The sequence below is a fragment of the Strix uralensis genome, chromosome 12 (assembly GCF_047716275.1).
Source record: "Strix uralensis isolate ZFMK-TIS-50842 chromosome 12, bStrUra1, whole genome shotgun sequence".
Taxonomy (NCBI): domain Eukaryota; kingdom Metazoa; phylum Chordata; class Aves; order Strigiformes; family Strigidae; genus Strix; species Strix uralensis.
The window spans coordinates 2,702,494-2,726,554 of record NC_133983.1 but is presented as its reverse complement, the minus strand read 5'-3'; the positions used below and the strand labels follow the sequence as shown (position 1 = coordinate 2,726,554).

General features: G+C 56.0%; 3 protein-coding genes across 6 annotated transcripts; 2 read left to right on the top strand and 1 right to left on the bottom strand.

Annotated features, from left to right (window-relative positions):
- Window positions 1-972: 972 nt before the first annotated feature.
- On the top strand, window positions 973-6,947 carry LOC141948763 (C-signal-like). Its single transcript, XM_074881594.1, has 6 exons — window positions 973-1,188; window positions 1,696-1,747; window positions 5,323-5,510; window positions 5,910-6,068; window positions 6,368-6,478; window positions 6,834-6,947. The coding sequence occupies exons 1-6, from the start codon at window positions 988-990 to the stop codon at window positions 6,945-6,947; spliced, it is 825 nt and encodes a 274-aa protein (XP_074737695.1). The 5' UTR covers window positions 973-987.
- Window positions 6,948-7,674: 727 nt separating this feature from the next.
- LOC141948777 (C-signal-like) lies at window positions 7,675-10,054 on the bottom strand. Its single transcript, XM_074881627.1, has 6 exons — window positions 9,908-10,054; window positions 9,392-9,443; window positions 8,977-9,164; window positions 8,555-8,713; window positions 8,092-8,211; window positions 7,675-7,788 (listed from the first exon to the last, which is right to left on the bottom strand). The coding sequence occupies exons 1-6, from the start codon at window positions 10,052-10,054 to the stop codon at window positions 7,675-7,677; spliced, it is 780 nt and encodes a 259-aa protein (XP_074737728.1).
- Window positions 10,055-13,681: 3,627 nt separating this feature from the next.
- ACD (ACD shelterin complex subunit and telomerase recruitment factor) lies at window positions 13,682-23,930 on the top strand. Of its 4 annotated transcripts, none has more exons than XM_074881477.1 (14): window positions 13,682-13,784; window positions 15,099-15,225; window positions 18,176-18,300; window positions 18,839-18,929; window positions 19,040-19,119; window positions 19,322-19,366; window positions 19,905-19,939; window positions 20,304-20,467; window positions 20,667-20,754; window positions 20,905-20,985; window positions 21,636-21,725; window positions 21,978-22,642; window positions 23,099-23,175; window positions 23,377-23,930. In XM_074881477.1, the coding sequence occupies exons 1-14, from the start codon at window positions 13,711-13,713 to the stop codon at window positions 23,438-23,440; spliced, it is 1,806 nt and encodes a 601-aa protein (XP_074737578.1). In that variant the 5' UTR covers window positions 13,682-13,710; the 3' UTR covers window positions 23,441-23,930. The 4 variants fall into 4 exon arrangements, with proteins under 4 accessions (XP_074737578.1, XP_074737577.1, XP_074737580.1 ...); XM_074881476.1 differs by having other exon boundaries at window positions 21,978-22,690; XM_074881479.1 differs by lacking the exon at window positions 20,905-20,985 and having other exon boundaries at window positions 21,978-22,690.
- Window positions 23,931-24,061: the final 131 nt, after the last annotated feature.

Genomic DNA, 24,061 nt, shown 5'->3' with positions numbered 1-24,061 from the left:
TTGCTTGCGTGGGTGAGTACAACCTCAGTGATGCCTGCTACAGTGGGTCTGACTCTTAACACCATCCACACCCAGCACGCTCACCTCTCATGAGGGCCATAGTCTACCCACCAAGATGGAAAGAAACTTCACTGCTTCCTTGTCTCCATGCTCTGTATCACCTGAAAGCGCACCATCCAAACTTGGAGCCCCTTCACCATCTGCCAGCTGCTGGTCCAAGTATTTCTTTGGTGATTGCCAGACCTGGAACCTCTCAAATATGTGGGGAATAGTCAGCTCTGTCCCCTCCACCAGGCTGAGCAAGGCTGGGCAACAGATGTGTCCCTTTGGCCACATCCAGATGTGACAGACCCATCCCTGCTACTTTACTCTTCTTATTTCCTCCTGTACCTTAAATTCAGGTTCCCCCCAACTCTTCTGTTTCAGCTGAGGCTTTTTACATGGCAGCTCTTGGTTTCTTTTAGCACTTTACTCACTTCTGCCTCCTAAAAATCTGCTCCCAGGCTGGTCTGGGCTGCAGCAGCCTTGGCTTTGCACCTCTTGGGCTGATAAGCATCCAGCATTGTCCTCCAGCAAGGAGAAAGTTGATGGCTGCAACCTTGGAGCCCCAGCAGCAGGGAGGTCTTCTCTGCTGACTCCTGGGTGCTCTGGGTGAAAGGACTGTCATGAGTTGAGCTTGCAGTGTTAGACATGCCCTCCCTGTGCTTCCTAGGGAAGCTTGTGGAAGCTTCCTTCCAAGCTTGTGGTAGAGGTGACCCTTCTCCTGCGGTTACGGGGACTCTGGGAGCTGGGGCTTTAGAGGAGTGAAGCGGTGGGGAACTGGGTAATGCAGGAGACATGCAGCCCCATCTGCCAAAATGACAGGGAGCCTTTTGTCCACCCTGGGACCCTGGCTCTGCCCTGGGCAGGCGAGGGGCCAGGGCTGGTGCTGGCACTGTCCCCGTGGGTGCCCGGAGCCACACCCTGGGCTGTGCCCAGCTCTTCTTCATGATGAGCAGGCGGCAATCCTGCCGTGTGTCACCGCCCGGCGCGGAGGCCACAGAGATGGCTGCGCTGGCTCGGAGCGTCCTAGTGACAGGGTCCAACCGGGGCATTGGGCTGGAGCTTGTGAGGCAGCTCGCCGCCAGCCCCTGGCCCCCCCAGCACATCTTTGCCACCTGCCGCCACCCCGAAGGTCCGAGAGGGAAGGTCAGTGTGGGCGCAGGGCACGGGGATGGTCCTGAGCCAGGCGGGCAAAGGGAATTCACGGTCCCCACGGCTCGCTGCTGGATTTGGCCCTGGATGGCTGGTCTGGCCGTGGGGGCAGGAGTGCTCTGGTGGGGTCTCATAACCCCCCAGACCCATGGTTATGGCTGTGCCTGACCCAGCGGGTGGGATGAGGCTGGAGGAGCAGACACGGTGCCCATGTCCTCAGTGCTTGCTCCTGGCTGCGCCGATGGCCGGCCAACCCCTTCTCCATGCTACGATCACCCAGGATGGGGGGCAGCACCTGAGCCCAGCAGCACCCTTCTCCTGATGGCTGCGGGGCTGCCACCCTGCCCCGTCCGCTGGGAATGACCCTGCACACTTTCCCCAACAAAAGCAAAGCCACTCTGGGCTGGCTCAGCTGGGGTGACCTGGGAGCAGGGGTGGGAGACCTGGCCATGCCACTGGTGACTTCTAACCCCCTCCCTTGCTCCATCATTTTGTTTCCAGGCCCTGCAAGAATTAGCTGCCCAGCACCCCAGCATCAAACTGGTCCAGCTAGGTATGGAACAGTCTCCCTCCTTGCACCCAACATTGCTTCTAGCCCTCCGCTTGCTTTGGGGATGGGGTTGGGGTCAGCTTTGTCAGGCAGCTTAATGCTGGCAGCCAGGCAGCTCCAGCCCTGCCAGGCAGGGAGGGATTGGTGCACATCTGGGCAGGCTTCCCCCTCCAAGCAGAGCTGTCCTCTGGCTGGAAGCAGTCAAACCGGCTTCAGAGACCGGCAGAGGTGGGTCCGGACACCTCAGCTGAGCAAGTTTCATGGGAAAGGCATGACCTCTGTTCCCAAAGATGCTAAATACAGTGCCCGAGTTTTGGGCTGGGACATGCAGGTTCACAAAGCAAAGCAAGGCAGGGCACAGCAAGCGACATTACTGGATGGTTCCTAAGTATGAGGGTTGGTCTGGGGTCTTGGAGGTGGCCACGGTTGGCATTTCCTTCACTGCAGGTAAAATAAGGAGAAAAGAAATAGGCTAAAAGGATGCATATGGGAAATCTGGCCTTGTGATGGTGTTGGTATCCCAGGTTGATGCTCAGACCCAGAGGCAGGCTCCAGTTGGGGATGTCCACAGCCTGGACTGGGGAGATGCCCTTTCATCCTTTCCCTGCTCCCGTGGAGGCAGGCCAGATTCGGTGGCCTTTGTCAGCAGCACTGGGGAGCAGCAGGAGAAGGTTGGCAAACGGACTTGGACAGCATAGGGACATGGGGGAGAAAAGGGAGAGCAGCCAGGGCAGAGTTTGGTGTTGCCAAAGTTGGGGTATTTGCAGGCAGGAAGCTTCCAGGGTGCTGGGCAGGGATGGGGGCTCGCTGGGGAGAGCAGCGTTGGGGTGAGGCATGGGGAGATGAGGAGCATCAGGCTGAGGAATGTGATTTCCTGCAGATGTGTCTTGAGGAGGCAGACAGTGTTGTCTGAGAGAGCAGGGGCTGCTCACAGCCACTTTTTTTTTAAAGAAGAGTTGGTTAAAAAAAATATCCAAACCTAAAAGAAGTGTTTTGGGGAAGCATTTGCACCAGAATTGCCATCGCTGTAATAAGTGAGGTGGGAAGCAGCCAGAGCTTCTAAAAACTTCTGAGTATTTCCTTAGAGCAAATAATAATAAAACTGAATCAAGGCAATGCAAAGACCGTATCAGTCTCTACCTACCTATTTATTTGTTCAAAACCACCTGAAAAGTTCAAGTCAATTTTTAGCATTTCTTAGCAAAGAAGGCATTCCTGAAGTCAGGCTTTACTAAAAAGAGGGAGCAAATCTCCCTCTTATTAATAAATAGATTATTAAAGTAGAACACCTTCTCTGTGATTAAAAATAGCATCTTTAAGATTACCTGTGAGCCCCAACTGGCAGTACATGATGGGAAGAGCACACTTTGCTCACCAAAGCATGACCAACATAAAAGGGACATCTCAAGGGGCTGACCACTAAATAAACAACTTTTACTAAAAAACGTACACCCCAAAACCCAGACTATCAATAAAGTCCTGAAATAAGCTAAAAAGCTATGAAAAATCCAACGGCAACAAAGTATTTTTAAAAAAAGAGAAGCTGCTTCAGGCTGTCTTTCTCTGTCGTAAGGAAAGGTTGGCTTCAAACCAGTAACAGGAATGCACTTTTCAGAAAGGAAAGTTAGAAATTAACTCCAAAATGCGTAAGACCTGTCGCTTCATTTTGTTGTCTCTTTCCTTCTTTCTCGTCCTTATCCTCTTATTTCTTCCAAGGAGACAAGAGTTTGTTCCTTCAGCACATCTGGCTGGCCTAGCAGTAGAAATGTGCTGGTCCCACATGCCTGGCCTCTTGGAGCATTGACTCAGCGAGTCCAAACAGAGCAGTTAATCATTCACCAAAGCAGCTGAAAGATCCCTCACACGTGGTGGAGTGATGGAGCCTGGAACTCCGTTCAATCATTTTCCAAAGCGAAGTGACTAGAAAGCACCCTGTGATAAGTCCTGCAGCTGGCCATGCACATCCTCTCGAATCCCAAGGCTCCGTCCCCTCATGTATGGCAGCCCCACAGCAGATTATCTTATCAAATTCCTCCCAAACGTTTTCATGACATCTCTACGAAGGTTTGTGCTGCACGAGGCAAGGTCGTAACAAGTCCCAGGGCACTCAAATCCTTGCTTAGCACCATAAAGACACCAGGCTACTTAAAAATGCCAGGAAAAGGGATTCTTCTGCTGCCCATCAGTGTACAAAATACTCCAGGAAGGGAGTCTTCAGCCTTGCAAACCTTTGCTAACAAAGTCTTGTCTAAGCATGAGAACAAAAACACAGCTTGGGGCCCAAAGTGTTGCAAAAAAAAAGAAATCTAGCTCTGCTATTTCCCCAGACAGCAGGCTCAGATGTGTGCAGAAATGTGCACAGGGAGAAAAGGCATACTCCAACATGCCCATAGGCATGAATATTCATGGTTCTTAAGGGCTTGTTGGTGTAGTTGGGATGTTAAAAGGCAATATATAAGGTTTAATGTTGGCCTAACCATCCCATTTCAGATCCTGAAGGTGTTTAGATGACCCCTTTTAAATCAACAATGGCCACTTCAGTGGGGCGAGCACCCGGTAGGGGATGCAAGTCCTAACAAGCAAACCCAAAAGCTGCAGACAAACATAAAAAATACCACTCCTATTGCTTTAGCCAAAAAATCCTGCAATTAAAGCACGGCAGATTTTTCAAAAAGATACTAATGTTTAAGTGAAGAAAAAGGCACTATAAATGCTTACCCCTGTTAGCACCATTTCAGTTGTTTCTGGTTGCTTGAGGGGGGTTGTCCCCACAACTTGGCCAGAGCATCTGTAGAGATGGGAAAGTTCAGATTCAGCGCCTGCAAACAAATACTGCGGGTTATAACCCAAAACTTTTATTATTTGTACTCACCTCAGCTCATCGGTCAGCTGTAAATCCTTGTTGGTAACAATGTGAAGCCAAAAAAAAAAAAATCTAAATAAAAAAGAAAGAAAAGACAAAAGGATTTTTGCATAGAAATGGCTGTAAAGTTATGGGAAATTGTGCTGTGGAAGACCAATTTAGGCACATATTGTTTAAAAAGTCAAAGACAGCTCTAAATGATCAGTCAGAATAGATATCAACTAGAAAAGATCTTCATGTAGTTCAGCAATAAAGTGAATGTGCCCCCCCTATGTTAACAGCCCCTGTAGCTGCTCTGCAATACAGAAGGGCTTGAAGAACATTAGTTAGGTTGCTTCCCCAAAGATGGTGTCTACCCTTAAAATGTGCCCATCCAGCTGCGTTGACTTCTGGTGGAAATAAAACTGGGAGCCTCAGTGTGCAAGGACCGAGCATCCCTTGTGTAATCATAAGTTCCTCGAATACAGAAAGCAAATACACCTAAGTTCTTACCAGTAGCCTCCATATGACCAAAAGGGACCTGAATTGAGGTTTAATTCAGCTAAGGCTGAGAAACCAAGAGGTGAGGACAAACTGCTGCTCATTTCAATGTGGTTAACACCCTGACCTGCTAAACCCAGTCCTTTCTTTCTGGATAATGCTGGTTTAAAGAGAGCCAGCGGATGCTCCATGGCCCGCTGGAGCTCTTCTCCACTTTGCTTTTTTGCCCTGGCAGACATAGTGAACTTGCCCAGCATCCGAGGGGCCGTGCGGGCTGTGGGGTCTCATCTGAAGGACCAGGGCTTGAACCTGCTTATCAACAACGCGGGCATCAGCTCGCATGCCACACTGCGCTCCCTGGATTCACAGGAGATGCTCTCTGTGTTTGCCACCAACGTGGTTGGACCACTTCAGGTTGCCAAGGTACGTGTGGACCTTCTAGGTTTCTCTTGCTTGGGGAGATGTTCCCCATGGCAAAGGTGCCCTCAGCTGGGTGGGTTCTTGCTCTCTCGAAGGAGGCAAACTGATGGGGGCAAGACCAGGACCGCGGGTCTCCTCTGCCCAGCCCCAGCATCTCCCACGCTTCGCTCCTCCCCAGCTGGAGCTCCTGCCCACCCCGCGCTGGCTGTGCCGGCTCACTCCTGCCCTGGGGCAGGGAAAGGCTGGAGCCTGGCCCCTCCTTGGGGCATCCTCCCCATCCCCTGCCCTTCTGCTGGGGGTGTCTGTCCAGCCGTTCGTCCACGGTCCATGACAGAGGCCTCCAGGGCCCCTCAAGCCCGGGGCTTGTCATGTATTGATAAAGCCTCGGTGTCTTTGTGCCAGGAGTTTCTGCCGCTCCTGGAGAAGGCAGCGAAGGATGCGGGGAAGGAGGGGCTGAGCTGCAGCAGGGCCGCGGTCATCAACGTCTCCACCAAACTGGGCTCCATCGGGCTGTGCCTCGGCGTGCTGGAGGCCCCCATGTACCCGTACCGTGCCAGCAAGGTGAGGTGCCAGGGGAGGTGCTGGGGATGCTCTGCTGTGCACCGTGCCCAAGGAGGAGGGGAGCCCATGGGGCACCCCCCACCCCAGGCCACCCACCCCCTGCCTGACTCTCCCAAGCGTAAGCACGGACACTGAGACAGCAGCACCCGGGACTGAGCCTTTCAGGTGGGTTGTGCCGATGCTTTAGCCCAGGGCCAAGCCCCATTGCCCACCTCCACAGCCATTTTCTGGCTGGGAAATGTCCCCCCTCCTGCCCACCCGTGCCCTGAGTCGTGCTGGCATGGCGGTGCCTCTTCCAGGCTGCCCAGAACATGGTGACGAGGTGCATGGCTGCGGAGCTCCAAGACAAGGGGATCTTGTGCACGGCCATCCATCCTGGCTGGGTGAAGACCGACATGGGAACGCAGAAGGTACTGGGCTGTGCAGGGGAGGGTCAGCAGGACCCCCGCTGTACCCCCAGCTCTTGGGGAGGGCAGGGGCACTTGCAGCAGGGGATGCTGTATGATGCTGTGGGCTGCCAGGACCATCTGCTGGGGTGGAGCAGGCAGGGAGCAGGCAGCAAGCTGCCAAGCGTGGGGGATCGCCAGCCCTGTTCCCCCCACCCAGCACAGAGAGCAGGGGGGTGGCAGTAAGGAAAAAATACCCCCAGGAGCACCAGGGGTGCTGCTCCCCAGGCTGTGCACCCTCTGCTCTGCCCAAGCCCGGCAGCTTTCCGTGCGGGTCGCAGCCCGCGGCAGTGATGCTGCGCCTTCTCCTTCTCTGCAGGCGCCGCTGACAGTGGAGCGCAGCGTGCGGGGCATCCTGGCTGTGCTGGCCAGCCTCTCGCAGGACACCTCCGGAGCCTTCCTTGACTGGGAAGGGAACAGCCTGCCCTGGTGACGGACAGACGGACGGCGCCTCTTGCCCCTGCCGCAGTGTCCCCCCGCTCGTCGGCTCGGCCCTCTGCGTCGTCACCCTGCTCGCCCCCAGCCCGCCCCGGGCTGCCAGGGAGAGAGGAAGGCCACGGGAAGCAGCTTCTGCCCCCTTCCCCACCCCACGCACGGCCCTGCAGTGCCCCTGTACCCCCCGCCTCTGTAAACACCGGGAGCTGATGCCTCTCTGCTCCGTCTCCACACTCCCAGCCTCAAACCTCCCGGCGGAGCCCGCCGCACGCTCCCTGTGCCCTGTGTCCGTCTGTCCTGCCTGCGACCAGACTTCCACCAACGGAGGGCAGAGGGCGGCTGGTCCCTGCCACCCCCAGCCCCTCGGGCACCCCAGGCTGAGCACAACCTTGGCAGGGGGGTTTCAGAAGATCTCTGGTGCCAGGAGAGGGGCTCTGCCCCGGCTCTGGTGCCTCCTGGAGGGCACGTCTCCAGAGGGCGGTCACGGTGCCACAGCACCCGCACGCTGTCACTTGTGGGGACCCCAGCGACAGCCGTGGGTTGGGTGGGTGGCTGCAGGCTCTGCCGCGGCCCGGGATGGGGAGTGGGGACACTGGGAAGGGGCCACCCCCACAAGCAGGCAGCGCACAGCAGAGCCGGTGGCTCTCGGGCAGGGGTTTATTGAGGACATGGGGCAGGTGGGAGCAGCAGCACAGGACCCGCTGCCAGGAGGCCCGGCCGGCGTCTCACCAGGGCACGACCTTCCCTTCCCAGTCCAGGAAGGTGCCGGTGTCCTTCTCGGAGAGGGAGGAGAGCACCTTCAGCATCCCTCCCACGCTGGCGTCCACCGTCAAGGGGGGCTGTGGGCCAGAGGGGGAGAGGCAGCTCGAGCCCAAGGCCTGGCTAAGGGCTGCCCTGGAGCAGCCCGGACCAGGGGAAGGAGCCACTCGAGGGCAAGGGGAAAGCTGCCAGCCCTGGGCAGAGGGTCCAAGCAGGGAGCCAAGGGGATGGGGGCACCAGGCACCCAGGGCCAGGGCAGGGGGAGCTGCCCAGGCAGGGATGGGGCAGGCAGGGAGGTCGTGGTCAGGGCTCAGGGCAGCAGCTCCCTCCCATGGAAAATCAGCACAGGGGCTCTGAGGGACCTGCCATGGGGAAACTCCTACCTTTTGTGATCCTGCGCCTCCCATGTCAGTTTGCACCCAGCCAGGGTGGAGAGCAACGCAGAGGACGCCGTGCTGCCGGTAGCCCAGGGACTGGCACTTGGTCAGCATGTTCAGAGCAGCCTGTGAGGAGACAGGGCAGGGACGGCGGTGGGAGGGGAAGGGTGGCTGCAGGGGGACATGTGCAGACCCCACAGCTGGGGCAGAGCAGGGCAGGTGGAGGCAGCTCCCTGAGGCACAAGGTGCTGCTGCACTATCCTCATGCGGTTGCCCAGCCCAGCCAAGGGCCTGTCCCAGCACGTCCCTCTGAGGCACACCTCAGGCATGGGAATGTGCCCTGAGAGGGACCCACAGGAGCTCAGTCACAGTGCAGAGAGGTAAAGGGACTGAGGGGAGGTTGGAAGGCATTTGAGATCATGTGGAGAGGAACATGTCTGTGCTCATGCTCAGTGCAGTGTGGCAGTACCTTGCTGCAGCGGTACGAGACAGCTTGTCCGTAATTCCACAAATAGACTTCCTCAATGGAGCCCCCAGAGCTGGACATGTTGATGATGGCTGCCTTGCTGCAGCTCAGTGCTGAGCTCAGGCTCCCCTGAGCAGCCTTCTTCAGCAAGGGCAGGAACGCCTGCGAGGAGAAGAGAGGACACAGGGACGTGCACAGAGATGGCACAGGGGAGAGGACCAGCTCGTTGTTGGCATCAGCACTGAACCATCCACCATCCCCTTCCCAATGACCCAGCCCACCAGGCTCCAGCTCCTGAGCTCAGCCTGAAGCTCCATCAGCTCTCACTGACTGAGAGCCAATTGTGCACCAGAGGGGAGCCAGGACCCCGTCACACCAGCCCTTAGTGCCTCCCTGGAACAGCCCAGTTGAGGTGAGGGTCTCACCTGGCCCAGCAGCAGGGGCCCAATCGTGTTGGTGGTGTAAACCTGGGTCATGTCCTCCAGTGTCTCGTTATCAAGTGAGATTGGCTTCATAATTGCAGCGTTGTTGATGAGGAGGTTCAGTCCTGAGCCCCCCAGGTGCTCCCCAACTCTGGCTGCAGCTGCCTTGATGCTGGCGGGGTCAGTGACTTCTGCAGAGCCAACACAGGGCAGGTCAGCGTCCCCATAGTGTCTTGAGGTCCCCTTTTCCCCCCAGACATGTGCCCTCATGGCTAGAGGTGGGCAGGAGGGATGGCAGTGCCCGGTGTGCCAACAGGCACCCACCCGTCACCACGGCTTCATCCCCAGGGTGTGCGCAGCGCCTGGGCACTCGCCAGAGGAACCGGGGAGAGGGACCCCCCCACCTCGGGGCACCTACCGAGCGGAATGATGACCAGGTTGGGGTGCTTGGAGGCCAAATTCTGTAACTCCTGCAAGAGAGGGGACCACGTGGGCATGGTGAGGCAGGAGGGTCTGTGCAGAACTTCAGCCTTTCCCTGTCAAAGCTCGTGCTACTCCGGCTCCGTCCCTGCACCGCCTCACACCCAGCACCCTGCTCTGGCTGCCCCGCTCCCATGGGATGCCTCCCAACAAACACACCACATGTCACTGCTTCATGCCCCAGGCTGCTGGGACAGACACAAGCCCTTTGCCTCAAGCCCTTGAGGAGATGGGAAGCAGCAAGTTGCCACTTTTGGCCCCAGGGAGCGTTGTGACCACCGCACATCCCACTCATGGCTGGTCCCACAGCCGTCCCAGCCCGGCGGCCCTGTGCCATGGGTGTCCGGATGCAGCTCGAGCCCTTTGCAAACCCCCGCCCTGCTCCAACCTGCTGCCCTGGCACCGAGCGCTCCCGTCCCCCAGCACAACCCACTGCGTCCCAGCCCAGCCTCACCTGCGCTCGCTGTCCCTTGGGGTCCTGACAAGCTGCAAAAACCCACTTGGGTGGATTTGGCATCCCCAGGAAATGCCGGACAAGCCCCAGGCCGATTCCCTGGTTGGCCCCAGACACCAGAACAGAGCAGACCTGTAGCCCTGCCATGCTGCTCCGTTCGCTGCTACACTGCTCTCACCCTGACTCTGCAAATGCCTTTTCCTACTCAGTTATCTTGCATTTTCCCACAAGGGCTTGCATCAGCCCATGGCTCTGGGAAATTCTCTGCCTGCGCCCCTGTCCTTTGGCTGTGGTCCATACCTGCAATCCACCTTTGCTGGCAGCCCAGGAATGATGCATAGAAGCCAAGTGTCCTACCCACACAAGGATTGCCCTGAGCTGGATGTCTGGAGAGCTGCTCTTTGTACCTTCCCTGCTTCACCAAACTTGAGCCACTTGGTTTTCAGGGCCAGTGCTACCCCTCTTCCTGCACTGAGATGCCCCCTCCCACTGCCACTCTCCTTCTTGGGACACCAGGCTCTGTCCCTCCCCTTGCCCGAGGTCAGGCAGGCAAGGGTGGACTCGCTGACGGCACACAGTGCAGTTTGTTGGTCTTAATTTGTGCAGCACCAAAGCCCGGGACATGAATGGAGCAGCTGGGACAGGCGAGTGTCCGTTGGCCATCACAACAAGCTGAAAAACCTAGAAACCCTCCAGGATCACTTGGAAACCCTCCAGACCTGACCAGAGCAACTCCTTCCTCAGGCTCTGCTCTAACAACAGCGATAGTATTTAAGTTGTAAGTGTGATAGAAGGATAAAATTCAGTTTTGTCCCCTGGGTATAACTGTGGTGTGGCTGGGAACTGGGGCTGTGCCCAGGCACACACACAGATGGACATTCAGTCCCAGCGTGGTCCAGGTACTCCCTGGCTCGTTCTTGCAGCGGCACCAGACCAACTGATGGACGGAACTCCCAGCTGCCTTCCAAGAAAAACATCTGACTGGTAGATACACGAGCTTCAGGACAGGCCTGAAGATCCCCCAGGAGCTCCTGCGGTGCCTAAAGTCAATGGAGAAGCACCACCTGTGTGTCTCCATGAGCTGATGAACTGATGCAGGAAGGATCTGGGCATCGCACGGCCTCCCCAGGTGGTTCCTGCTGCAGCTTTGCCCAAACTGTGCACAGGCTGTAATAGCGGAAGATACACTTAAGATAGTTAGGAGATGTTTTGTAGGTAGTTTAAGATAATAACAACAGATCAGGCAGGTGATTGTGCAGGACTGGGTGGGTGTAAGCTTGGGGAGTCCCACCTGCTCCACCCGGAGATGCTGTTACAAGGACCTTTGCAACTGGACAGTAACCAGCCATCCCGTTCAAGAGATTTGATCTTCCATGAGCATGCTACCTTATGAAAAGATCCCAGTTGTCCTGGTTTGAGCCCAGAGGGGAACTGAGCACCTGCAGCTGCTCACCCACTCCTTCCCCCTCAGGAATAGGAAGGAGAAAACAAAACAAAAGGCTCAGGAATCAAGATAAGGACAGAGATGGATGATTCACCCATTATGGTCAGAGGCAAAAGACAGACTCGTTAGGGGAAGAAAAAAGAAATATCAATTTAATGTAAACACCAACAACACTTAACAGTCAGAGTAGGACAGTGAGAAGTACAACCATGTCTTAAAAACACCTTCCCCCCACCCTTCCCTTCTTCCTGGATTCAGCTTTGCTCCTGATTTCTCTCCCTCCTCTGCCACAGTGGCACAGGGGGGCAGGGGGTGGGGGTTGAGTTCAGTTCACCACCCCTTGTTTCTGCTGCTCCTTCCTCCCCAGCGGGAGGACTCCTCACACTCTTTCCCTGCTCCAGCGTGGGGTCCCTCTCACAGGAGACAGTCCTCCAGGAACTTCTCCAACGTCAGTCCTCCTCACACGGGCTGCAGCTCATCCCAAACTGCTCCAGAGTGGGTCCCCCCGGTGTGTTGCCATCCTCCCAGCAATGGACTGCCCCAGCGTGGGCTTCCTTCCCTCGGAGTCCTTGGCCTTCTCTGGGCACAGCCCTGTGCTCTGGCGTGGGGTCCTCCACGGGCTGCAGGTGGGTCTCTGCAGGGGCACAGCCGTCCCTCTCGCCGCAGGCTGGGGGGAGCCTCTGCTCCGTCACACCTCCCTCGCTCCTCCTCCCTTCTGCCACTGACCTTGGCGTTTGCAGAGGTGTCTCCCTCCCAACTCCCAACTCCTCCTCCCAGGTTCGCCTTCTTAAATCCCTTATCGCAGAGGCACGGCCACTGCTGCTAATTGGCCTGGTCTTGGCCAGAGGTGGGTCCAACCGGGAGCCGCGGGAGCTTCCAGAAGCTTCTCCCAGGGGCGACTGCTGCAGCCCCCTCCCCTGCTACCAACCCCCCGCCACACACACAAACCCAACACACTCATAAATTATCTTTTTTGCTTTAAAAACAAACTTTGCTCTCTACTCTTCTGCATCGCACTAATCCGTCCTGTGGCATCTCACTGCGCTCCAGCCCACCGATGCCGCCGCACCTGATTCACGGAAAACAGACTCTACAACTCGAATAGAGTTATACACCAGGTACGTTTACTCCGGCGCCGGGGTGCAAGGGGATTTCTCCACAAAGCTTGCACACCCACCGCACATTTTACCAAAAACTTATAGAGTGTGGATATACATATTCATTGGATTACATAACACAAACTTACATGTGCATGAGTGAGGCTGGGTTAGTTCGAAAGGCTGATGTCAACAGTTTATGTTCTCTTTGCACCTGCGCATTCCCTCCTGGGGGGGTCTTTGGGAGGAAGGCTCGTAGTCTTTCTCACCTTGTTTTTTCCCCGGAGCATGTGCAGATTCTCTTAGCCAATTTCTTGAACAACAAAAGATGTTTTTCAGCCGGTTTACTCATCCTACCTTATTTAATGGAACCAATGAAACTTCTACAGTCCGTTTATGACTATCTTTACTCATTACTGAGGCCCAACTAGTTAGACTACACCTGTTCTTCAAGGACAAAAACATGATATTTTGCTGAACACTGCAGTTCTTGGTAGATTTTCACAGTAAACTGCTTTGTTTTGATGGACACAGTAGTCCTTGGTAAAATTCCACAGAACAGTCTGGGCAAGCAGGAGTCTTAGCAATATTAAAAAATACTGTAAGTAATACTGTAACTTGCTAGAAGTAAGTAAATAAGTTGCTAAGCAGTTTTCTATAAATAAGTCTTAAAACAAGTAATCATTTCTCTGTATCACACCCTCCGGCCTGGGGATGAAAAGTCCCCGACCAGACCGAGCCAGGAGTGTCACGGCCCGGTTCCAGCCCCGAGCTGCGCCAGGGGAGGTGTTTTGGGACGACACGTGCCTGAACATTTCCCGGTTTGTTTGCCCGGTTTGAGCAGGTAAGTGGCTTTAACACCTTAAGAGGAGGCGAACTGCGGGTAAGCGCGATGAGGAAGGGAGCTTCTTCCCCTGGGCAGCACCTCGGGAGAACCCGGGGCTGCTTCGAGCTCTTGGGGCCAAAACTAAAGGGAAGAATATAAAAGCAAAGTCGTGTTTCGGTGGCGGGTTGGGCATCACGCGTGACCCGCGGGAAGCGGTAACAAAGTCGGCGCAACGGGGAGAAGCGGGTGTGCGCCCCGGAGGGGCCTGGGGGAGCGCGGGGAGCCTGCGGGGGGGCTGGGCCGGGGCTGGGCGGCGCCTAGGCCGGGGTTGGGGCCTAGGCCGGGCTCCGCCAGCCGCCCCGCCCCGCCCCGGCCGCTGGGCGCCGTCGCCGCTTCCTCTTCCGGGGCGGCCGGGCCTGGCTGCCTGCGCGGGGCCATGGCGGCGGCGGCGGCGGCGGCGGCGTGTCCCGGCCGGGCTGGCGCGGGGCAGCATCTGGTGCTGGGGCCCAGGTGAGCCGGGGGTGGTCGGGCACGGCAGCCCTGCCCGTCCCACAGCGTGCCCGTCCCAAAGCCTGCCTAACCTAAAGCGTGCCCATCCCAAAGCCTGCCTAGCCCAAAGTGTGCCCATCCCAAAGCCTGCCTAACCTAAAGCGTGCCCATCCCAAAGCCTGCCTAGCCCAAAGTGTGCCCATCCCAAAGCCTGCCTAACCTAAAGCGTGCCCGTCCCAAAGTCTGCCTAGCCCAAAGCGTGCCCAGCCCAAAGCCTGCCTAAGCTAAAGCGTGCCCGTCCCAAAGCCTGCCTAACCTAAAGCGTGCCCGTCCCAAAGTCTGCCTAGCCCAAAGCGTGCCCAGCCCAAAGCCTGCCTAAGCTAAAGCGTGCCCGTCCCAAAGCCTGCCTAACCTAAAGCGTGCCCGTCCCAAAGCCTGCCTAACCTAAAGCGTGCCCATCCCAAAGCCTGCCTAACCTAAAGCGTGCCCGTCCCAAAGCCTGCCTAGCCCAAAGTGTGCCCATCCCAAAGCCTGCCTAACCTAAAGCCTGCCCATCCCAAAGCCTGCCTAAACTAAAGCGTGTCCATCCCAAAGCCTGCCTAGCCCAAAGCCTGCCCATCCCAAAGCCTGCCTAAACTAAAGCGTGCCCATCCCAAAGCCTGCCTAGCCCAAAGCGTGCCCATCCCAAAGCCTGCCTAACCTAAAGCGTGCCCGTCCCAAAGCCTGCCTAACCTAAAGCGTGCCCGTCCCAAAGCCTGCCTAACCTAAAGCGTGCCCGTCCCAAAGCCTGCCTAGCCCAAAGCCTGCCTGTCCCAAAGCCTGCCTAACCTAAAGCATGCCCATCCCAACGCCTGCCTAGCCTAAAGCATGCCCATCCCAAAGCCTGCCTGCCCTCAAATCCTGCCTATCCCAGCCCCTCTGCACAGCTCTTATCTGGCAAAGAGAGACCCCTTCCCCCTTTTATAGTTAAAAGAGCGATGGTTAAGTCCTGAGCACAGAAAAATAATTTTTGGGGGATAATAAACAATAGGGAAAGAGGTAGGAAAAGTTCTGAACTGGGTGGGAGACTCGCAAAAGGCTTTCCCCAGCCCACACGCAGCTCCGGAGCCCGCTGATGTCCCTGCTCCATGGCACGAGCGGGATGCTGCAGGACCGACGTGCCCCCAGCAGCATGGCTCCCTTAGGATGCGTGACCTTGCAAAGAAGTGGGGCGATTTGGGCTGGATTTGAGTCACCTCCTGGGGTTGTGGCTGTGTTTGGCATGCAAAACTGTTCACGGGATGATGGAGCTTTACTGCGTTCCGCTCTTATGATTTGGTGCCTTTTCTCTCATAGTTTTGTGTATGAGGGCAAGATGTCTTCTCCTAAAGTCTACATTCTGCAGCCTTGGATTACCAACCTGTTGGTGAACTACGAGCAGCTGGATGACAGTGACACTCTCCTGGCTGGGCAGGTCCTGCGGGTACGTACTGAGAGGGACTGTTCTAACGTGCTCCAACAGCATTTGAAATCCAAATTCCTGAAAGTGTTCAGCGGTTCCCAATTCAGTGGCTGTGTATGGGCGACCCTCCTTGAAGTCCCCGATTATATTTTTTTTTTTTTGAGGTGGAGGAGCTTTGTTTTGCCCACTTCTGGCAGCTTTGGCCGATTTTTGCACCTCTGGTAGGTGTACCCTGCTCTTGTCCAAGGAATTTGCGGTCTCCAAGGTCATCTTGTCTCCTAGACTCACCCTCACAGGCTGCCTTGCCTTCCTCCTTCTCCTCTTCACATCCTGTCTTTCCTTGTACCATGCCAGTTGGTGGGTGGTCCTGACAGTGGGTAGCAGGAGCAGAAGCAGGAGCTGCTGAGGTGTCTGAAGCCTTGTCCTGTCTGGTGGTGAGCCTTGGTGGCACCATGAGCTCGTTCTCCCCTGGATGCTGGCTCTTCCAGAAGAGCCTGTTGCATGGTGATTTAGGGGCTCTGAGGCACCAAACCCGCTCCTGCGTCATGCCTGGAGAGCTTTTTGTGCAGCATTGGCGATGGTTTTGACATATGATCTGCTCTACGTGGCAGGATGGAGCTTTAATCAGGGGACTTTTGCCTGTTTGAGGCCTGATGGGCAGCGGGAAGAAAACAGGAGGAAAACAACCGAGCGGAGTCAGTGCTGCTGATCATTAGCTGTGGACTTGAAGGGTTTGGATGAAGATGCTGTGAGACAACTGGGTGGACAAGCAGACATGGGACCTGACAGGCACAGCGTGCTGTTCCTGCCTGTTGTGGTTTGAGCCCAGAGGGAAACTGAGCACCATGCAGCCACTCGCTCACTCCTTCCCCCTCAGCAATGAGAAGGAGAAAATAAAACAAAAAGCCTTGGGAATTGAGATAAGGACAGGGAGGGATGACTCACCCATTATGGTCACCAAAAGACTGACTCCTTAGGGGCAGAAAAAAGAAATACCAATTTAATTCAAGCCCCAAAACCAACAACACTCAACAATGAAACAGAGTAGGACAGTGAGAAGTACAACCACATCTTAAAAACACCTTCCTCCACCCCTCCCTTCTTCCTGGGCTCAGCTTTGATCCTGATTTCTCTCCTTCCTCCCTCACAGCAGTGCAAGGGATGGGGGTTGTGGTCAGTTCATCGCCCGTTGTCTCTGCTGCTCCTTCCTCCTCAGGGGGAGGACTCCTCACACTCTTCCCCTGCTCCAGCATGGGGTCCCTCTCATAGGAAACAGTCCTCCAGGAACTTCTCCAATGTGAGTCCTTCTCGTGGGCTGCAGCTCTTCCCAAACCGCTCCAGCATGGGTTCCTCCCGTGTGTTGCAGTCGGCCCAGTCCCCTCTCCCAACCAGGAGACCTTGTGCCTGGGCTGATAAAGACCCAGCAGTTAATGAGTGGATCCCCCTTTGGATTTGAGGAATTAACTGGGAGAGTTTCTTCAGTGTGACTACTCTCTAGCCTACACCCACTTGAGTCCTCCACAATGAATGAAGTTTGGGAGTGTGTCTTGAGCAGCAGAGCCTTTGCCCAGCTTGGTTTGGGCTCCAGCTATGCTTACCTTCTTCTCTGTTTCAGAACTATAACTTCCAAACCTACCCTTTTCTTTATCTTGTTTTTTACCCAGTGCTGTGAGCAGCCCTGCCTGCTGCTGAGGCTGGTGCTCTCTTGCAGCCTGTGCTAAGCCACTCTGCCTCTTCTGGGAATCCAGAGTTGCCCGTAGTGAGCAAGCATGCGGTGGGACTGGCCGCTTGCATGCTGGGCTTCTCCCACCAGGGCCAGTGGGGACTGCTGGTGGCTGAGCTGTGATACCAACGGGAGCAGGATCCTGGTGGCATGGGCATCCTTCAGCCCAGCAGCAAGCCTTGTTGGCTTGGACAGGGAATTAATGCAGTGGGATTGGCAGGCCCTTCGTGTCCGAAGGTCCCAGCTAATGATGACAGGTCTTTTTAGCATGGTGGGCAGCTATTAAAGGACATATGCACACCTCTTGTCAAATGGAGGTGGTGTTCATGCGTGATGGGACACATCTCCGTGTCCCACCATCAGCCGTCAGGTGAATGATGTGCATGACCTGTGTCACCAAATTGTAGGTGTGGACTGGGAGAAGCCCAGCCAGGGCGGTAGGGATTGGGGCAGGCCAGGACTGATCCACAGCTCCCAGCCCAGGCAGAAGGCAGGTACGAGACTTGGAGGAGCAGTTTATTGCTTTCCTCAGGGGTTACTTTGACCCAGCATGGACATGACTTAGTACAGGGTCAGGGCTGCTATACCAGGAGCTTCATTCAGAAGAAGGGAACGGCTGTAGCGATCCTGCTGGTTACTGCTGCTTTCTGTCTCCCTCTGCTTTTCAGAGGAGCATGTGTCCCCAGCCTGCCCAGATCCCTTTTGCCTGGATTCTTGATGCTGGTTTGGGTAAAAAAAAGCTTGGTTGTGGCTTCTCTCCCACCTTGCCTTTGATTGCTCTCACACAATGTGGCGTGTCAGGGAAGGTTTAGACTGGACATTAGGAAAAAATTTTTCACAGAAAGAGTGATCAGACAGTGGAATAGGCTGCCCAGGGAGGGGGTGGAGTCACCATCCCTGGGTGTGTTTAAGGGTCGTTTGGATGAGCTGTGGGGGGATGTGGTGTAGGGGAGAACTTTGTAGAGTAGGGCTGAGGGTTGGACTTGATGATCCCGAGGGTCTTTTCCAACCTGAATGATTCTGTGATTCTGTGTCCCTTATACTGTCTTGGTGTGGAGCCTGCTCAGTCCAGTCAGGAGGCTCGGGCACATACTAGACCCCTTGGCCTTGGGGTAAGCGTTAACCCCTGGCTTCATGGTGAATGGTGACCTTCTGTCCTAAAGGTCAGGGCTCTCAGCCAGGCATGGTGTTCTGTCTTTGTTCACAGAAGTGAGATTTCTTTTTTCCCCCTCCCCAATCTCTTAATAGGTTTTGAGTGACTCAACTGCTCCAGGCGAACCTGGGGCCCTCCAAGATGCCGTCCTACAGGTCTCAGATGGGCCCTACTACATCCGCGTGGTCATTACGCCCGAAGCTCTGCAGGCAGAGGAAAAGTGGGTTCCACCGTGACTCGGCTGTGGCTGGGACAGCAGTTCTCCACAGCTGCTAGTGGGGCTCCTGACTGGTCTTGTTTCAGGTTGTGTTAAGCTAAAGCAATCACGGGGTGGGGAGTCTGTGTGAAAGATCTGCTAAGAGAAGAAAGCCAGAATGCTGATGCTCTGGTTTCAGCTGGCTAGGATGGGCAGGGATCCATGGCAGAAGCTGCAATGTCAAGTACACGTGATTAGAAAGGACTAAAGAGCCCGTGGGCTTTATGAAAGGAGCCAGAGCATTAGCGATGGTAGCCTGGGCTTCTCCTTCAGTGCTTTCCTTAGTTTCCCCATTTGGACACCCCTAGGCAGGGTGCTGGTAGCAGAGCCAGGGATAAGCAGCAGGAATAAATTGCAGGAACCAGGAGCCCTTGGTCCCTGAGATGTGTTCCAGCATGCCCCGGCGTGGTTGGCATAGCTGTTAGGAGAGCTACTGTGTGTCTGGGTGGTCCAGCTCCATTCTTCATCTCTCCAAGATGTTCCTGCTCTGCTCTTTTTCTAGCACCCACATGCAGGTCAGGCTTTCCAGCCTTATTTGCAGAATTATCGTCTTGCAGAAGTACACGGTGTGTTTCCGAGAGGAGGCCAGATTGGTAAGTGGAGGATTGATGGTAGAGCTGGGGTGGGTGCATGGGTGCTCGCTGGAGGTGGCAGCAGAGAGGGGACTGCAGAAGTGCCTTATGGCCTCCCATTTTCCCTGCAGGAGGACTGTGAGTTTTACCTCACGACCCAGCAGTTCATCGTGCTGCCCATGGAGAGGCAGAGGATAGAGTCATCCAACGGGTACGGCCCACGGGGCGGGCTGGGAGCTCTGCTCTGGGGGGGGCTTCCTCATCTTCCCGGAGCGGCGCTGACCCTGGGAGTCCTGGTGTGACCTGGTTGTGGTGGGGACTTGCTCTTTGAAAGAGGAATTGTCTCCATCGCAAGCTGTGAAGGAAGATGGGGATTCGGAGGGGATCGGTAACGGACTCTTCTCTTGCTGCAGGAACCAGGAGCCCTCTGTGATGCGGAAGATAAAGGAGCTCTGGCTGTAAGTACAGGGCTGGCCATTGCTGGGGGATGTATCCAGACACTATGCAGGCTCTGACTGGGGAGAGAGCGGGCTGGCAAGGGTTATGGCAGCTCCTGGTTAACCTGTAGGACGTGACAGAGCTGAGTAGACCATGCGAAGGGAGAGTCTGGTGGTGCAGAAGGCTCTCCATCCCCAGCCTCTTCCTCTGAGCTGGCAGAGCTGTGAGGAAACACCCGTGGGGAACCCGTGAGCAGCGTGGCTGGGTGGATGAGCCCTGCACAGCTCATTCTTCACTCCATGCTTGGAGACCCAACTCTGGAGATCCTCAGGGGTCTCTGTCAGTCCATCTCCAGGAGCAAGGCTCTCTGATGGCTGTTCCTGGGATACTGGGCAGAGGCTGGTGGCCAGATCCAGCGCCCAGTGGGGAATCCACTGCTTCCACAAGCTGCTTCTCCCAAGCCAGGGTGCTCGATCTGTGACTGAGAGCTGCAAAGGGCTGCTGGCCTGTGTGTGCCTCAGCCCTAACCTACCTTTGTCTTCTCCTTGGTCATTGCAGGAGGAGTCTTGCTCTGAAGAATGCTCCCAGTTCAGGTAAAGGGTTGTGGGGGGCATGCGATGGTCTGGCTGCCTGGTGGGGCTCCTGGCTCTCCTCAGCTTGGTCCATGTTAGGCAGAGGTAGCACAGACCTGACCAGATGTCACAAGGCAACGTTGTTAGGCCCAAAGCAGGACAAGATGGTGCTGACAACTAAAGCAGTGTGGGCCATTGCACGACCTTGCTCATGCTGCTGCTTCAGGAAAGATAGTTTTTAGAAGCAAAGGATATGCAGAATTTAGTGTGTTTCCACAGGTTTCAGTGTACATGACAGTCATGCAGCAGAGTAGAAGCATTTGCAAGTAAGGCTTGCCTGAATTAAGGTGTCTTCTCCACTGACGTTCACATGTTCTTGCTCCAGAGCCATCCATCTCTCAGCTGATCGATGCTATAGGACAGAACCAGCTGGAGGTTTTGAAGGAAAATGCTGAGAAATGCTTGGATTTACGTACGCAGAAGGAGGTGCCAGTGGCGGTGAAGGATGAGGTTCCTGTCACCCAGTGGGAGGCACAGCGCAAGGAGGAGGTCAGTCTGTCTGCTGTGACTGTCTGAGACTGGCCTGTGACAGCTTATGGTGCTCTGGAGGGGTGGGAGAAGGAAGGGGAAAGTCTGTGGGCAGAGCTGAGATTTGCTGGAGAGAGAGGTGGTGGTCAGCTGCCAGTTATGGGTGGGCTTCTGCATCTCGAGTGGGACTGTGAAAACCACAGAATGTGTCTCATTTCAGGAGGGTGAGGACGTCTTCACGGTTCCGGCCAACACCCTGGTGATCTCTCCTGAGGAGAAGACAGTTGTTTGTGATGCTTCCAAGGCAGGTCAGTAGGGTGGCTTCATCTGCAGGGGAGACGGGTGGGCAGCTTGGTACCTGAGCATGCAAAATAAGGGTCTCCCTGGGGTGGGGAGAGGACATTGCTCTGGCTGTGCAGTGTGCTGGGATGGGACCAGCAGTGCCCCTTTCATTGCAGACACAAGCGAAGCAACTGCTGGGAACAGTGGTGATGACGGGATGGTGTCCGGTGACCTGAGTGTCACATTCCAAGCCAGCCGTGAGTAGTGGGACCTCCAGATCCCATCCAGCCTCTTAGTAGTTTCCTCTGCAGATGGCTCAGCCCATCTGCTCCTTGGATCAAGCTGAGGAGGTACCAGCATGGCCATGTCTTTGGGAGACCAGGACTCCCAGCCCTGCCTGGTCCCATTCCTGCAGCCTCCTGAAGCTGAGCAGCTTTGGTTCTTTGTGCTGGGAGCATGACAAGTGATTTTGATTTTGTCCATCACAGAGCCTGAGTCTCCTGCCTGAGTGTGGGCTTTTGTCTGGCTGTGGTTCAGCACTGGGACGGGCTTGTGTCACCTCACTGGGCTTGATGTCACCATGCTTTGCTGCAGAAGTACCTGCAGGAGCTCCACATAGAGAGGGAGCTGTTGTCCTGGACAGTGCAGGGTGTAGGTGGTCTTCCTCCACCTGCCTGCTCTCTGGGAAGTGTCTGCCTCTCTGCTGCCTGCTACAGGGGCTGGCTGAGGTCATGAAAGGAGTCTGTCTGGAGTACACCCTAGTTTTGGTTGGAGAGGGCTCTTGGAGCTCCCCTCAAGTGCTCTCTTTGTCCGAGACGCTATGCACAGTTCTCTGTAGCCGCTGCAGGGTTGGGAGCGGGCAGGTGCTTTCTTAGCCAAAATCAACCCTCTGACCTGATCGTTGCAGCCACTGAGTCAACAGCCTTGTCAGAGAACTCGGAGGACAACCCCTGGAACAATCTTCCCCCAATATCTTTGACCCTGAACTCTTCAGATGGTGAGTCCCTGTGCCCCAGGGCACGTAGCCTGCCTTGCAGGCAGGTGGCAACCCCTCTCCTCTCACTGTGTGACCATGTAGCTCCTGGATGCTGGCTTTTTTTCCCCTGCTCTAAAAGTAGTGCTGCACTGTTCCAGTGGCCCTGTGCCTGCATCATTCCAGCTCCTGTGTTCTCCTGCCCAACGCAACGTGCTGGAGCAGGTCCCGCCACTAGCTGTCTGCCTGAGCTGACCATGCATTTTCTCTTACCAGAGAAGAACTTCACACACGAGGTTTCACTGAACACCGAGGAAGATGTGGGTGCTGACAGCAACACCCCTGACTTGCTGGAACCATGTAGCCAGGACTTTCCCGAGGCCTTGCCGCAGGAAGAGCTGGTGCAGACCTCCTCTCCCTCCCTGCTCTGCTCCTACAGCAACGCCAGCCCGGTGGAGACCGGCACCCCCCAGGCAGCATCAGCTGTGGAGACAGCCTGTGATGCCTCCTCTGCTGCTCAAGGCCCGCAGGTATCGGGGGGCTCCCAGGCCACCCCGCCATCTCTTTCGCCAGCTTTTCCCGTCTTGCCCAGCAGCCGCTTGAAATCCCTGCCCGAAGGGTTGCCTCACAGGGAGCGGGCGGACTCCAGTGGCACAGCTTTCCCTCCGGATACCTTGAAGTGTGGTCCGGCTCGTGCCAGGAGTGAGGGAGGAGATGCTGCGGGTGCCAAGAGAAAGCTGCTGTCAGGAGATGGCAAGGCCCTGCCAGCCCTTGGTGGGCCGCAGCATCCTGGAAGTGACCTACGGGGCAGGGGGAGAGACAGGAGCAGGAGGCTGGAGCCTGTGAGCATACGGAGGGTGAAGAAGAGCAGAAAGGATGGGACAGGGCTACGGCACGGAAAGGAGCTCTCTGAGGAGGAGGAGGAAGAGCAAGCATCCCCAGTGAGTGGCCCCAGCTCCAGGCCGGAGCAGCGCAGAGCTCTGCAGCCGGTAAAGATGAAGAAGCTGGTGGGGTCCCCTAAGGGGGGGGGGTGGTCCCTGGGAGGTTCTCTGTGTCCCCCCACTGCTGGTGTCTGTGCCCAAGGCCTTTTCTCACCTGGCTCGTAGGGATGGGGAGGTGAAAGCAGGTGTTGATAGAGATGGTGGCCCCAACCCTCCTGAAGGAGGATCTGGGGCACTGGGTGAAGATGTGGTTGAGCCCGAGCTGGGTGGGAACAACACTTGCTGGAGCATCTTCCAGCTCTCTGGGTCAAGTGAGATTGGAAGAGCAGAAAACGCTGGAGGGAGAGACTCCAGAGTGTTCCTAGGTGTATCGGGGTCTCGGGCTGTGTGGTGGGGCTGTGCTCTGGGCTTTGTGGCTGGGACAGACCAGCCTCACCCTCCCCTTTGCTTCTACAGTACGTGCACGAGAAGCCGGTCCAGTACAGATACGAGGCACCGAGCCCCGAGCTCTGCGAGCAGATAAGATCTGTCAGGTCAGTGCAGCGATGGCCTCGGATGGCCCTCCCTTGTCCCCTCCACGGCTGGCCCCGTGGGATGCGGGCGTTGCTGCTTGCATCCCTGCAGCGGATCCCCAAACTCTGCCTTGCCCCTTGTCACCGGGCTGCCCTGGCCCGCGGCAGCGTGTCCCCAGCTGGGTCCCTCCTCACCCCAGCTCCCCCGGTCTGGTTTTGCAGGATCTCGAAGGCGATGCTGAAGTGGGCGTGCTGGATGCTCACGGAGAGGGAGGTGGACTCCTGAGCTCAGCCCATCCTTCGTTTTTTCACTGGTTCAGGCAAAACAATTTAGGGCTGCAGTTAGGGGAGGGATGGGGGGGGGATACCAGGACCCCTGTCCCCAGGGGGGCCGTTGAGTGCGTTGACCTGGCTGCAGAGACCCTGGCTCCAGCGATGCTGGGAACGTGACCTGTTGTAGGCCAGCAGCCTCAGTGCTGAGAGGGGAAAAAAGCATCCATTCAGGGATGCCTGTGCGTGAGCTGGCATCCCTCCCCCACCTCTCCCTCCTTTCCAAACACCCCAGCCCAGCAGCTGGGGATAAGAGGTGACCTGGTGTCACCATAGCAGGGGTGACAGTGATAGCAGAGGCCCCTCCACCTGATCCCCACTCTGAAGGCAGGGCAGGAGTTTGGACATTTTATTGATTGGTTTAGGTAGGGTCCTGCACTGTTCATTACAAAAAAAATATCCCACAGGGTTATGCTGTAGAAATTAAAAATTGTATATTTTTTAAATACACAGCTCTTGTATTAAAAAAAAAAAAAAAAAGGGGGGGAAAAAAAAAAAGAAAAAATAAGCATCTTGCTGCTTTGTCGTAAACATCTGTGTAAGGAATGCATTTGGTCCGGAGCGGAGGTCGACATGG